This window comes from Acomys russatus, chromosome 29 (genome assembly GCF_903995435.1).
Source record: "Acomys russatus chromosome 29, mAcoRus1.1, whole genome shotgun sequence".
In the NCBI taxonomy this organism is placed as follows: domain Eukaryota; kingdom Metazoa; phylum Chordata; class Mammalia; order Rodentia; family Muridae; genus Acomys; species Acomys russatus.
Genome location: NC_067165.1, coordinates 32,171,211 through 32,185,908, shown reverse-complemented (window position 1 = coordinate 32,185,908; position 14,698 = coordinate 32,171,211). Strand labels below are relative to the sequence as shown.

At 45.5% G+C, this 14,698-nt stretch overlaps 1 protein-coding gene across 21 annotated transcripts in view; it reads right to left on the bottom strand.

Moving 5' to 3' along the window:
• Positions 1–14,698, bottom strand: part of Eif4g3 (eukaryotic translation initiation factor 4 gamma 3) — a 229,760-nt gene that overhangs the window by 102,219 nt on the left and 112,843 nt on the right. For all 21 annotated transcript variants that reach the window (XR_007833431.1, XM_051171468.1, XM_051171470.1 and 18 more), the window contains 2 exons: positions 8,900–8,997; positions 6,421–6,543 (listed from right to left, as the gene is read on the bottom strand). Coding sequence is in view for 20 of the 21 variants with exons in the window: in XM_051171468.1 (XP_051027425.1) it covers positions 6,421–6,543; positions 8,900–8,997 (221 nt within the window). In the remaining variant the exon portion in view is untranslated. The remainder of the gene's footprint in view (positions 1–6,420; positions 6,544–8,899; positions 8,998–14,698) is intronic.

The following is a 14,698-nucleotide window of genomic DNA, read 5'->3' as shown; positions in this document are numbered from 1 at the left end:
TGGAATGATGCAGGACACCACATAATAGAGAGTAAGGACAAAGCTGGCCAAGGAACCGGCTGCCACCAATGCTATATGGAATGGCACAACCAGTCACTTCCTAACCTGGGAGTGACAGCAATGAATAACACCAAGAGCAATAAAGTGACAATGAGCAAAAAGCTGAATTCCCAGCACTGAGGACTGTAATACATGACATATCTGTGCTACCTTGGAGAGAGAGGGATAGTCAAAGCAACACTCCAAAACACAAATCATTAAGGAAAAGGTAGACTGTCAGGCATAACGTTCCACATGTTTTTAATCTCAGCAGGAGACAGGGACAGAGGATCTCTGCGCCTTCAAGGCCAGCCTGGCCTACAGATATGTATCCATAGATACAGAGGTAAGACCATGCCTTAAAACAAAAACAAACAACAAGGAATGATAAACGTTTCTAAATATAAGCATTTTAAAATGTCTATGTATCAAAAAAGGACCATTAGTAAAGTTAAAAGAAGACTACCAAAGAAGAAAAAAGTGTCCCTGCTACAGATCCTGTCTGTGAGGTTTGCGATGGAAGCAGAACTGCCAACCCAGCAGCTAAACCTGTTAGGTGGTTTTGAGGCCAGTCTTGTCTATAGAGCAAGTTCTAGGACTGCCAGAGTTACATAAAAGAACCGCCTTTTTTAAAAAATAAAAAAAATAAAAAAAAAAAAAAAAAAAAAAAAGGACATTTTATCAAAACAGATCAAGTGAATGTCATCTCTTGGGTACAATCCACTCTAAACAACAAAACAGTTTAGCATGCAACACACCTTGTTCACCACGACATTTCACTGAAACACAAAGAATGCACACCAGCTTAGTCCCTAATGCTCGCCATTACTGAATAGTGCTATCGTTAATCCAAGGGCTGGTGCTAACACTCCTATATTGAAGAGAACAACAACATGGTTTAACTTAGTAACACCCATCTTTACTAGAGCCACCACTAAAAACCACAACAACACACTTCACAGAAGAGAGTGATCAACACCAATGACATGGATGACAAGATGCTCAGTTTAAAAGTTAAGGCAAGATTTTTTTTACATTGTTCTGTCTCCAAATTGTACATGCAGGAACTTCCCTCCTCACTGTATTTTATACACTAATGACTCAAACAGCACTGTACCTATACCCCCACCCAACATAAGGAAACAATTAACTGTTAAAGTATGAAAAGACGTATTAAGAAATGGCCACAGATTTCTGTTTCCCAGAGGCCGTGTGTAGAGTAGTTTTGTAAAGAGCAACTCGCCTGCTGGTTTTGGCAATCCCCCTAACTACAGAAGAGGATTTACCTTTCAAGATGTGCCAGCAATTCAGTTTCCAACCTTCCTTTGACCCATGCTCTCTGGCACAGGACCCTTTCCCAAGTTATAGCTATTATTTCCTCTAAGGGTGATCCTAAAAGAGTGAGAGAAACAAAGGAGAGGGGAAGGGGGTGGAGGGGAAGAGGGAATAAGATGAACAGCATTTTTAAAATGTATTTCGGGGCTGGAGAACTGGCTCAGCACTTAAGGATCCAGGTTCAATTCCCAGCACCCACAAGGTGGCTAATAGGCATCTGTATGTAACTCCAGTTCCAGGGGATCCAACACCGTCTTCTAGCCTCCACTGGTATCAGGTATGACATAGTGTACATGAATACCTATAGGCAAATACTCATACACATGAAATAATGTTTTAAAATAGATATATTATTAAAGGACTTCTGATGTTTTAGCTATTCCACTGTGCGTGGACACTTTGTAAACTCCTATCCACCCAGTGTCCTTGGTTTCTTTCTTTTCAGATGCCAGCTGCTAGGCCGCTGCCAGTTCTAAGGACAGGAACATCTCCTGGTCACCAATACCACTAACAATGGCAGGAAAGGAGCGTAAAGGCAGCTCTTCTTCCCCCTTTGTAACAGCTGAACTAAATAGGCAGCCCTGAGAGCAGAGCTTTGCTTCCCAGGTGAAAAGGCCTAATGTTCTCATCGAAGGGTCCCACCAAGCAGAGACCACGTGTCCCGCTGCTCTAACCCTGTCCCTGCACCTACACGCACCCATCATGACCCTCTCGTCAGGCCCATAGTCACAGGAAGTATACTTCCTTCATTTATGATATATAACATCTGCAGGAGTCACATAAGAGCTCCTTTTATAACTTAGTAAGGAAAACAGTTAAGGCCCATTGACTCTTTTGGGCAGACAGCAGCAGTAAAAATTCCTTGACTTCTCTATTTTCATCATGTGGACCCCAAGTCATTCCCCTCAATTAACTCTCAGAGGTGTCTTTAATGGCCATAGACGACACAGGCCTGACACGAGTTCCACTCTTAACTCTTTTAGCTTTGTCCAATTAACTTCCATGTGTGTCTGTTTATGACAGAGGCTTCATGGTCCTTATCTCATTGATAGAAAAGCCAACAAATCTAAGATGATGATAATACAGCCTGAGACAGGAAAAGAACCTGCTCATTTGTGACAGTCTTCTTTAGTCACTACTACACGCCATGGAGATGCCTAACGGAGAACACGAAAGCCTTAGAGAGGGCATGGTCCAGTCTTCACCCCCTCTGTCTGTCTTGCTCTCTCAGCCCACTGGCCAAGCTCTGTGATGCATTTATACTTCCTGTGGGCTACTGACCAAATCTCTGATACCTACAGGATCCAGGAGCAATGTATGTTTTAATCCAGGTATTTTGGGTTCCCTTCCTCACTCTGCTGACCCACAGACCAAGCCAAACTAGACTGTGCTATCTGCCTTAGCAGAGAGCCTTTGAGACTACACCAGGGGGGAAATTACATCTTACCATGAACAGTGAAGCTTGTCCCGAAGAGCCTGGCTCTCTGTCCATCTCCCCTTCCCCAATGCTCAGGAACCCCTTTTCATCTCCCCTGAACCAGCAGTAACAGGTCTCTGTGGCCTGCTACCCTGAGAGTCTGTCTACTCTATGCTGTACACCACTGAACACAAAGCATGGAGGGCCCAGAGCCAGCAAATGCTTGTGCAATGGCAGCACAAGCAACTGCCATTAGGTGCTGGTGAGATACAGAGCAGGGTTAAAGGACTGTCATGATTTGTCACAGGTGCAGTGTGCATGCCTGCCATTCTAACGTTAGGAGGCAGAGCAGAAGGTGTGCTGAGTCTGAGGCCAGCCAAGACCTAATTCAGAAAACAACAAGAAACCAGTTAAAGTCACCCTTGGGCGTGAGTACTGGACAGTCTTGTTGGGAATACTCCTTTGGAGGCTCCTGGTAAATAAGTGGAGATGCTGTGGATGGGACAAGTAGACTCCCTGTGCAGGAGCTGTGGACACGCCTTTGATATCCTGGCTACCCTGAACTCAAGGGTGGTCAGCTCAACAGCCAGGTAGACTGGCCGTGCATCAGCAATGGCCATTTGGAACACTCCATGGATGCCTTGAAAAAGACTCCAGTACAGATGAGTGCCCCAGCTCTTGAAGACATAGCCACCAGGTCTGCTCCAGTTGTCAGTTTGTGCTAGCACAGAGCCTGAGAGACTCCAGATGACCCTGCAGCCGTTTCCATCTGGGACACAAGGGAAACACTTCACTTGCTGGCCTGAACTCTCCTTTGCATGCAAGGTGAGCTGTGCTCAACTCAAATAACTCTCATCCAGCTACATAAGAGGGCTGTTCAGGCTCAAGTACTGAATCTACAGGTAGATGCTTTCAAGGGTCATCCTTCCTGGTGGTTTAATAAAAGGCTTGAGGAATTGTACCTTGCCTACTGAGCTCACAAGAAAAAAAGAGACATGCCAGGAATGGCTGCGCACGCCTTTAATCCCAGCACTCGGGAGACAGAGGCAGGCAGGTCGCTGTGAGTTCAAGTCCAGCCTGGTCTACAAAGTGAGTCCAGGACAGTCAAGGCTACACAGAGAAACTCTGTCTCGAAAAACCAAAAAAATTAAATTAAAAAAAAGAAAAAAAGAGCCAACAAACTATCTTAAATGGCAGAGAGTGTCAGTAGGAATATGCCAACAACAGATGAGTAATAGGTGGCAGGCTACGTAGCAGAAGAGGAGAGGCAGCCAGTGGCTGCTTGACAGGAAAAAAAAAAAAAAAAAAAAGCAGCTAAACAGTTCAAGAACAGCCAGGGCAGCAGGCGAAAGGAAGATGGCATGGGAGGGTAGAGGGCCAAGACCAAAAGAGAAAGACTTTCTAGGCACACAAAGAGTGTGAACACTAGAGGGCACCACCTGCTCTCAATCACTCAGGGAAATGAGCTTCCAGAAACAGCTTGTGCACCTACAATTTTATTCTGAACAGAGCAAAAAGACTCCAACTGACTAAATGGAAAAAATAAAATAAAAAGCAGCTACACTGTGAGACTAAAGAGACTCCTGGCACTACAGGCTGACACAGAAGGCTATCCATTCAAGATGGATTTGCAGGCTAAGCACAGTAGCCCACACTGCTAATCCCAGCACTCTGGAAACAGAGGCTCTGTGCAAGCTCAAGACCAGCCAGATCTACAGAGTGAGTTCCAAGAAAGATGGAGCTATAGAGTGAGACCCTGTCTCAAGAGAAAAAGGGAAAGGGGGAAACAAAGAAGAGGTACGGAATTCTGGCCAATAGTCTCTAGGCCCGATGCTTTCTACCAAGAGAATCAGGTGCAACATTCAGACCCTGCAGCCATAGGGGAGAAAGTAAAACAACTTCTCACATATCGAGTCGGTATTTTTTGGCACAACGTAACAATGACCAACTTCTCTTCACCAGGGTCAGCAGCCCCTGTCTGTGTGTACAACTTTCTATGACTTCCCAGAATATGAAGCCAGGAGCTGTCATGTATGTGCTGTTGTTTTTAAGAGTAAAAGAATACATATCCATTAAAAGGCTATGTATCCATCCATCCCACAAACTCCATGGACTGTCATGACAGACACAAGATTCTTATGTGTAGATCCAAATGCTTGTCACATAAAAGACACTTATGCAACACGAAAGAGGCAACACTCAAAAAGAAGCACTCGATTACAATCACTGGCTACATGTCTATCTATTCCACCTACAGTCAGCGAGCTTCAGGATACACAGACAGCAGCACTGTGTTTGTGCTCATGGGAAGGACTGAAGAAGAGCTGGGAAAGCATCCCGTTCCTACAGAGGACTGAGTAAGGTTCCCAGCACCGTATCAAGCAGCTCACAACAGCCTACAGTAACTCCAGCTCCAGGAGATGTGCCTCTTGGCCTTTAAGGACACCCGTACACATGCCAGACAGTCATGCAAACACACATACATACATGACTAAAAATAAATACTTAAAAAAAAAATTTTAAGCTAAACAAAATAACAAGAAAAGCCAACCAGACACACCTCACAGATAATATAAATGCAAAAATATTTTCAAGATGAGAAGTTAAAAACAATCAGCAGATGCTGTCAACTACATCCTATTTTAGCTGTTATTTGAAAACAGAATAAAATATGAATGTCCAGATCAACATCTGCAAACTGTGCTCTAGCACTGTACACGGCCATCTGATGTGACCTATGGAGGTCATGTTAAATGAGAACCTCAGCATCCTGCAAGGTGAACTCTAGAGAAGAGACCACATCCAAACCACTTGGAATGGTTTGGGTGGCAATGAAAAAAATGTTCTGTAACAATCTTGAAACTCTGCTCTAGGTGGCCACATGTTCTTCTCTGTACTGGGGACGACACAGAGGATCATTTCCAGGTGAAATACGCCACAGGAGAAGAAGCGAGCTACTTCTCTTAACAGCTGCTTCTGTAGCACTCTAGGTGACTGATTAAATTGGAAAAGTTACCCAGTAAAAAGTTTCAAATTTGAAAAGCCAATTTTTTATCACAAGTCACAGTTTGCTAAAAGCTAGCTCCTCCTGGGATGTTGATTTCTTCCAAGACCACCATCACATTCCTCACCAGTCCTGACAACTCTCAGGCATAACAAGGAATGACACACTCCACACAGAAAGCACATCTGCCCAGGTCTTGAAAGGTGAGAAATGCCTGTGAGCCATCCAAACGCACTCTAACAGAAGCAACCATGTGAAGCCTCAGCCTGCTAAAATGTTTAACTTCTCAACCTCCACATCACCCTGTCCCACAGCATTTACTCCTAAGGTTCCATCGTGAACTCATAAAATGCTCATTTAATTAGGTGGCTTCCACAGGAACACAGATCCTTTGGAAAGAGGGGCAGCAACTGTGCTCTGAATGGTCAGCTAAGACACAGAAACATCAATACCTTAAAGGAACTTGTAAAGAGAAGCATGTCTGTCTACACCTCATTCAGATGTTCAAATATGAGACAACTGACGGAAGTGCAAAGTACAGAAAGTAGCTACAGGAAAAGAGCCAGAAGAGGTTAGTGAGTAAGTGCCCAGCATCCACCGTCACCATCACGCTCACTCTACTTACCTGAGGAGGGGTGGGCGTGGATGTGGGTCTTCCTATAGGTGGAGTGGGATTTCTGCTGCCGCCTCCAGACATAATCTCCTCCGTTATGTCTTTACCTCCCTGATTTGGATCTCGAATTCTTATCTATAAAATTAAATAAGTGGTTAAGTGTAAATCTGGGTGTCTGTGTGCCAGGTTTAGATGATGAACTAAAGGTATACACAAAGGTAACTATTAAATTTGTTAACCTCCATACTAGAGTGACTGCACTTCAGTCACAGAAGATACAAGGTCATTCCAAAATCTATAGGCAACGAGCTGTGACAGGAACTAACTATAGCAGCAAAGAAAGTAGAACTGAGCTGACTGAATTTCTAGGCCAAAAAGTGAAACATCAATGCTGTGTAAGACTGCCAGACACACTGATTTTTACCTACAACTCTTAAAAGCAATGACAGCCAGCGATCGTCTAAGAATAACGCAGCACATGAGCAAACCAAAATGCTCTAAACGGTACTCTGAAGTTTACTAACAAAATTAAGGTGTGCATTTGTTATGACTTAGCAGTGGGACAACACCTAAGCACAACTCTATATACTTTTATAAAGATTTGGGCTGCAGTGTTCTCTGCACGATGTGCATATCTGGAAGAATTCAGGCTGCAGCGTGCTCTGTGAACATCTCTAAGGATGGTGGCTGCAGTGTGCTTTGCATTATGTGCACATCTGTCAGGATGTTGGCTGCAGTGTGCTCTGCACCGTGTGCATATCTGGAAGAATTCAGGCTGCAGCGTGCTCTGTGAACATCTCTAAGGATGGTGGCTGCAGTGTGCTTTGCATTATGTGCACATCTGTCAGGATGGTGGCTGCAGTGTGCTCTGCACCGTGTGCATGCCTGTAAGGATGGGGCTGCAGTATGTTCTGTATGCTCTGTGCACATCTGTCAGGATGCGGCTGCAATGTGTGCTGCACCATGTGCATATGTCAGGATGCAGCTGCAGTATGTGCTCGTCTGTCAGGATGCAGGCTGTGCTATTGCTTTTCCCGAGTGAAGGCACAGACACATCATACGAGCGAACTGACAACAGAACAGTTCAGTACTGTCCTACACCTTTACATTGAAATTATCAAAGCACCACTAGGAAGAATGAGGCAGATCTGAATGTGTTGACACAGGACCGCCAAGCTTACTGCTAAGTTAGAAAGTGAACACTGCACCGTGGCACGTGCTTCCTGTTTGAGCATCCACTGGCTCTTCAAGCTTACAGTGTCAAAAAGGATGGTGCTACAATGAGGATGAAATACCTGAGTCCAGGAACTCAGAGTTGGGACACTGGTGAGTTAAGAAGGGTCCCTTCTGATGTTTATTACCTGCACAGCTTAATGCATTAAACTTACACTGGTTTCTTGAGAACTTCAGAGAACTCACTATCAAAAAACATCAGGATATACGGAAGGCTACGGGGAAGTAGCTGTTCATTGTCAGCCCTTCTGTTTGTTTTTAACACTGTCTTTCTACATAGCCCAGGCTAGCCTTGAACTCAGTAAATAGCACAGGCTGCTCTCTGAGTTAATCCTCCTGTCTCAGCCTCCCAAAGCTCAGATAACAAGTGTGTGCTGCCATGTTCAGCTAGCTTGCTCTTTTCTTATTAATGACATCTATCATCACACCCTTCTGTTTCTGTCAGCACCATTCCTTTCTGCATTGCAGAAACCATTCAGTCAACTTTACCATCCTGAGTTAACAGGTCAAAGTTCCAACTTCTTGCCTACAGATGTCATGCTAAATTAGTGTTCTGTTTATTGTGGCATGTTCCTAAATAATCTGTTTCTAGGCAAGGACCAAATCAGAATGCCTGACTTTTAGATCAGAGCGCCTCGGGAGCCCTGGACAACGGCACTCCTAGCTCCAGCACCTGCCCGTCAGCATCACAGCCTGTGCTCTGCCGGGAAAGAGGCGGGAAGCCCTCCTCTACGACAGCTTCACAGTTCCCTTTCATGTCACTAGGCTCCTAGGCTCCAGGGTGTGTCTTACTGGGCAAAGACAACGTCTTTATAATGTTCTGCATATAACCCAAACATATTTATTAAATTCTGCTCTGTGTTCCTTCCTCTCGTCCCAGGTCTTTCCCACTCGTGACTTTTCGAGACGGTGGCACCGTTGACTTTGGTGCTGCTATTTCCTCGTCAGTTCGTACTTGCTGCTCAGCACTGCAGTAAAGAGGACTCAGGATCTGAGAAAAGAGCTGGAGCTCCTCCCACAGAATAAGCCAACCTTGCAACTCACCCAGCTGGGAGGAGGCAACGCTAAGGGACTGAGCAGGCAGATTCTAGTCAAGTGTGCCTGTGTAAACACTCTAGGCTGAGGTGAAGGTGGAGATACAGGGAGAGGAAGAAATGGCACAGTCACTTTGTAATCTGAAGTTAATAATGATTGGTTATGCTTATTTGAGAAATGATTATATGCTTCGATTTACGACAAATCAATGAAGATCTCTTACAGTTTTTTTCTCTCTCTTGGCTGGAGGGGGCTGTTGCTGCGTAGGCACTATGATAGGTGCTGACTGATACACTGGCTGACTTGGGTAAAAAGGCGTTCCTAAGGAATCAGAACAAAATGAGAAGCATTCAGTTATTTCGTCAAATACTACAGGCCTGCCAACGGGGTGCTGTCCCTCAGCGGCTCTTGGAGAAACGAAAGCAAACCACTAAGGACTCCTTCTTTCGGGAACAGGTCTCAGCTCTGTGGCCCAGGCTGACCTGCACTCAGATCCCCTGCCTCTGCCTCCCGATGGACGGGATACAGGCATGAACCACTGCAAACCTGAACAGCATCCTTAATGATCTCTTCCCATGAGCTCTCCTCCAGCTACCAAAGTGGTCAAGAAATAATCCCTAAAACATGTAGTATGGCCAAATTCCATAAAATTTTAATACAAAAATATCTCAGTGCCCTGCAGAGTGACACCGGGATTATCTTTCTCAAACACAACCTGGGTTAGTTACATAATTGCTTTCAAAAAGAATCTTATTCTGGGGCCCACAGCCTACAACAGTGGTTCTCAAACAAAGGCTAAAGTGACTGTCTTTCTGGGCCTTTTGGTTGGGGGCAGAGGTGATCTGAATTCTTCAGTATGACGAGCCACTGGTAAAACTCCTCACAAACCCTTAAGTGAAGAGCTTTAACAAAAGACAGAAAGAAGACAAAGTCCCAAGAAGAACCAAGCTCCAAGCTAGCTTCCACTTTCTGCACACTCCAAGGCTGCATACATCTCCCTTCTACCCGCCCCTTGTCCATCACCATGGCATCAACCAAAGTGAGAAGACGGACTTTGTTCACACTTTGACTCTACTGCCCAACTGCCAAAACTATCCTCTCCCCAGACTTAAACATGCAGGGTCCATTACTATCCAAAACGCAGACTACTGTTCTAATTACTAGCAAACTGTGGTACAGAGAATCAAGGATGGACAAGTGGCGCAGAACTAGAAAGCAAAGCCAAAAGACTTATCAAAGGGCTGGAGGATGGTATGGAAGAAAATATTTTTAGGGAAATATTTTTCTTTTTTTGCTTTTGCTTTTGTTTTTGTTTGTTTGTTTGTTTTTACTTTTGTTTACCTGAGGAAAAGAACAGAGGAACTACTGAGCAAACATGGAACATGGAAGGAAGGGCCTGGCCCAGAAGACTTCATTTGGAGCTGTGTGAGATGATTAGTCCTCCTGCAGTGCAGAGACGTGCATGAACTAGTTCCCCTGTTTATGTCTGACTGCTCTCATCCCAGGTATCCTGGAGGGAAGGCGGACACAGATCTATGTGGTCACTGCAGCCCTCGACCTTCTGCCCCTCCCATCTCCACATCCACAGTGCTGCAGTTAGAAGCCTGTTCAGGACACCTGCTTTAAAGTGTTCACAGTGGACCCCAGGGCTTTGCGCGCGTAGAGCAGGCGCCTCCAGCTTCTACACCTGTCTGTTTTGAAATTAGCAAAGGTTTTGGGTTTTTTGAACAGGTCTCTCTGTGTGGCCCTGGCTGTCCTTGAACTCACAGAGATCCGCCTGCCCCTGCCTCCCGGGTGCTGGAGTAAAGGTGCACAGCATCGCATAGGAAAGGTTTCTGGAATGACTAACTCCAGAACCACGGGAGTAGACAAGTCAGAAAATGAGGACAAAGAAGCCCAAGATCACACTCTTGTTAGGGGTCACAGAAGGAAGAAATACCTGCAGGGGAAGGGGAAGCAAAGGCAACAGTTGGAGATACTAAAATATGAGGCGGAACTGAGGGGTGGCAGAGAGGTTTTGCATGCTGTAATCCCAGCACTCAGAAGCAGAGGCTGCAAGATCCAGAGTTCAAGCCCAGCCTGGTCTACAGAGTAAAACCTTGTCTCAGAAACTGAGACAGGCAAAGAGATCCAAGAGAACACGCAGCTCTGCAAGCATGAAGGGAAGGCTGAGCAGAAAGCATCTGGATCAAAGCTGCCTGGGTAGAAGCTCAACAGCGAGAGGAAGAAACAAGATTGTGAGGATGATTCTTTTTTCTTAAAAAGTTTACGGAGGCAGTAAGGACAGTGTCCAAGTTCAATCTCAGTACTTGGGAAGCAGAAACACGTGGTTCAGGTGAGCCTGGTCTACACAGACAGCTCCAGGCCAGCCAAGGCCACACAGTGTTGTGAGAAATTTGGTTTCTATTAAAAAACACAAACAAAAACAAACCACCAGTTGTGTTGTAAGAATGTATTTTTGTTTAAATCCCAGTTGTGGGATATGGGGTGCTTCAGATTGTCTTGTGCACTAGAAGGAGTGTGATTTTCCCAGCTGCAGTGTGTGACCTTTGGAATTCTGGAAACTTTTCGGGGGGGGGGGGGGAATCAACACCCTGAGTGGAGCGGGTCCCCAAATGGAAGCTGCTCCCTGGGTGTTGGTGCTGCTGTTAATGCTAATGTGCCTGGCTGCAGCTTGTGGCCTTTATCAAGTAATTACCAACAGAGAGATGAGAAGAAAACACTGAATATCCCAACAAAGGAATCCACTGCCCCAGCCAGTAGGAAGTCTAAAGAGGTTTGGGTCCCCTTTCCCCTCTTACCTCCTTTCTTGCCTACCTAGTGCTGGGGGGTTAGAAGGGGTTAGGGTGCAGAAGGGTGATAAACATAGGAACCAAATAAAGTAGCCAAAAAAGTAAGCCTACAGGCCAGGCACAGAGGTGCACATCTGTAATCCCAGCCCTTGGGAGGCAGAAGCAGGCAGATCTCTGAGTTTAAGGCCAGCTTGGTCTACAAAGTAAGTACAGGACAGCCAAGAGAAATCCTCTCCCAAAAAAGCCACCCCCACACACACAAAAAGCCTCCAACACTAAAGCCTCTGTCTTTAAAGCCTTTTAAGTGTAAAGTTTACTGAAAAAGGAGGAGAGCAGCATGCCGTAATTGTACAAGATGCTGGAAGCCCCGCCCCCTTTATAATTAAGTACTGTGGGTGTACATGTTGTGCCCCCTCCCTGGTGACTTTCCAAAGCAAAAGTCTCAAAGTAATGCTGTAGAAAGAGCAGTGCTAGAGCACTGTCTGCGGGTGGTGGGTGGCCTGGCGCCCAGTGCACAGGAACGAACGTCTACGGAGGGGGAAATCAACCTAAGTCTACACTATCATCACAGTGCAATCGTCTCCAAGTGTAGCTTCCCAGCAGTGGCCCGGGGCCAGGCTCTTTGGCTATCTGGCATCTGGCGAGGCAGTATGGAGAAGATTGACACAGAGGGCAAGACTACAACTTGAGAAAGTTCACTGGGAAGGACACGCATCCACTCTCCCTTACAGCGAGCACATCAGCTCCAACACAAGACAGACCCTCATACTGTTTTACACACTGCTGGACAGCAGCACAGGCTGCTCACCTGGCCAGACATTTCAAGCTAAGTGGAATAAGATATAAAAGGTGACCTGCGTGAACAGAACTGGTGAGAAGGCTGCTCTGTCACACAACTGGGCACAAACCACCTATCTCAGAGAGGGTAGGCAGCACAGTTAGTAAACATGTGGGCCCCAGCAGAGCAGAAAACAGACTGCAGCAAAGGGTAGTTTTCTTTTGATAAGCCAACCCAAATTTTTAATTCTGAGACAGCGGAGAACACTTAGGAACATCTACCTATCAAAAATGATAACATCTAGCCAGGCGCAAAGGTGCAAGCCTGTAATCCCAGCACTTGGGAGGCAGAGGCAGGCAGATCTCTGTGAGTTCGAGGCCAGCCTGTTCTACAAAGCGAGTCCAGGACAGCCACACACAGAAATCCTGTCTCAAAGAAGACCCCCTCACCCCCCTCCAAAAAAACCAAACTTGTATCACTTAAGTTACTTAAGTCTCAGGACCGCACAGGTCCTTGTGTGGGAAGGGGCTAGGGCTGTTCAAAAGAGGGTTCGGCCAACCGCAGCCTAAGGGCAAAATCTACCATTTATTTTATAAAGTGGTGTTTACTGGAGGACACCTCCACCTCTGCACAGCTACTCTCTGCAGCATGGGAGACAAGAAGACCAGCAGCAAGCACAGCCTCTAAAGCCAGAGATGCTCAACCCTTGCTCCTTCAGGGACCAACTGCCAAAGCCACTGTATCCCAGCAGTGTGACCTGACCCAGACTGTATGGAGTAGAAGTGGGGTGAGGAAATGACCACACCAAGACTGAAGAGTACACAGTCACAGCCCTCATTTTTCTGGGATGGGGACTGGCTGGCCTGGGCCGCCTGGAATGCTGGGATTACAGACTTTGTACTGTACCCAAAGCTACTCATTTACCCTTGGATGTTTCTCAGCTTGACGTCTTTAGAAACGACCGTTGCTATTTTTAAGTTACTGCAGCCCTGCTCTTGTTGAAATAGCCTTCCAATACAAAAATAATACAGACAACAAATAGCTTGGGGTGTTTTGGATTTTTTTTTTTTTTTAAGGCTTTACTGGCAAAATTAAAAATGTAATAATCTTGTTTGGTTCAGTGATTTATTTTATTTTCTGGTCATGTGCTTCCTAGTATACAGAAATGGTTGGGCACTACTGATGTAGGTAGGCAGTGTGTACAGTTTGATTTTATGGTAAATCCCAAGCATAAGACTCAAACAAGTATATGTGAGATGCTGAAAGGAAGAGACACCTTTGACATCTACATCCTACCAAATATCTAACACCATGCCTTACACATCACAGCTCTGGGGGAAAGAAATTGCACTGGCCATAGAAATGAAGATAATGTATTAATTAACTATCCAGTTTGCCACAACTGAATAAAAAGATAATTTTACCTCAGTTATATCACTATACATAAATGTCTTGAAACACAGGACTGTTTTGCTGGGAGGGGGGGAAGCTGGTCTCTTAAGAGACCAGTTTCCCACTCACAGCGCAGCTTAAACGTGCTTACAGGGCTCCTAGCAGCTCAATGAGGCAGTGTTCTCCAGAGGCTCAAGAAAAGACCACACAGACGCAGGAGCTGAAGCCTACCAACAAAGAAGACGCGTGAGACACTGGACTGAAGTAGCACTAGCAAAGCCAGCCAAATGGCAAATTCTATTTTCTTCTTCTTCATCAATATTACCACCACTAAACATACCAAGAATCTAACATTTCTGTCAATACTGGACAGCACTCCCAAAGGTTGGCCTATGAGTGTTCTGGCCTCTACTTTCCTCAAAAGTGCAAAAACACTTCAAGAATTATACTTTCCCAGAGGCTGAGGAAGGAGAATCATAAACCAGGAAACCAACTCACTAAGGCACTGGCTGAAAAGACAGTGTTTAAAAAGCGTCTGGTGAGAGAAAAGGCAGTGCCAAGGTCACAGAAAGAGGCTCCAAGAAGAGGGAGGGGGAAGAATGCCACAGCCTCATCATGAGACTGGTGAAGTGTCTAGAACTAACGCAACTTTGGGCCAGACAGAACCATGAATTAGATAAAAGCACATTAACTGGTTAACACCTTTTTTTTTTTTAACAACTAGAAGGATCTGTCCAGATGATTAAAGGATGTGAGGATAACTGCAATTCATCCCAAGAATGGACTATACAGTTTAAAAAAAAAAAACAAATAACTGATGTTTTTTTAAGGTGGGGAAGGAGGGGAGGGGCAAGATGGCTAGGTGAGGGTGCTTGCCAACATGCCTGATAACCAGATCACCAGAATCTATAAAGTGGAAGAAAGGAACCACTTCTATAAGTTGACCTATGACCTCCACATGTGCCATGGTACACATGCCCCCCCAACACACACACCGGGGGCGGGGGTGAGGGGGTGGCGGCACAAGGCAGGGTACACACACACATAAGTAACAAAATGG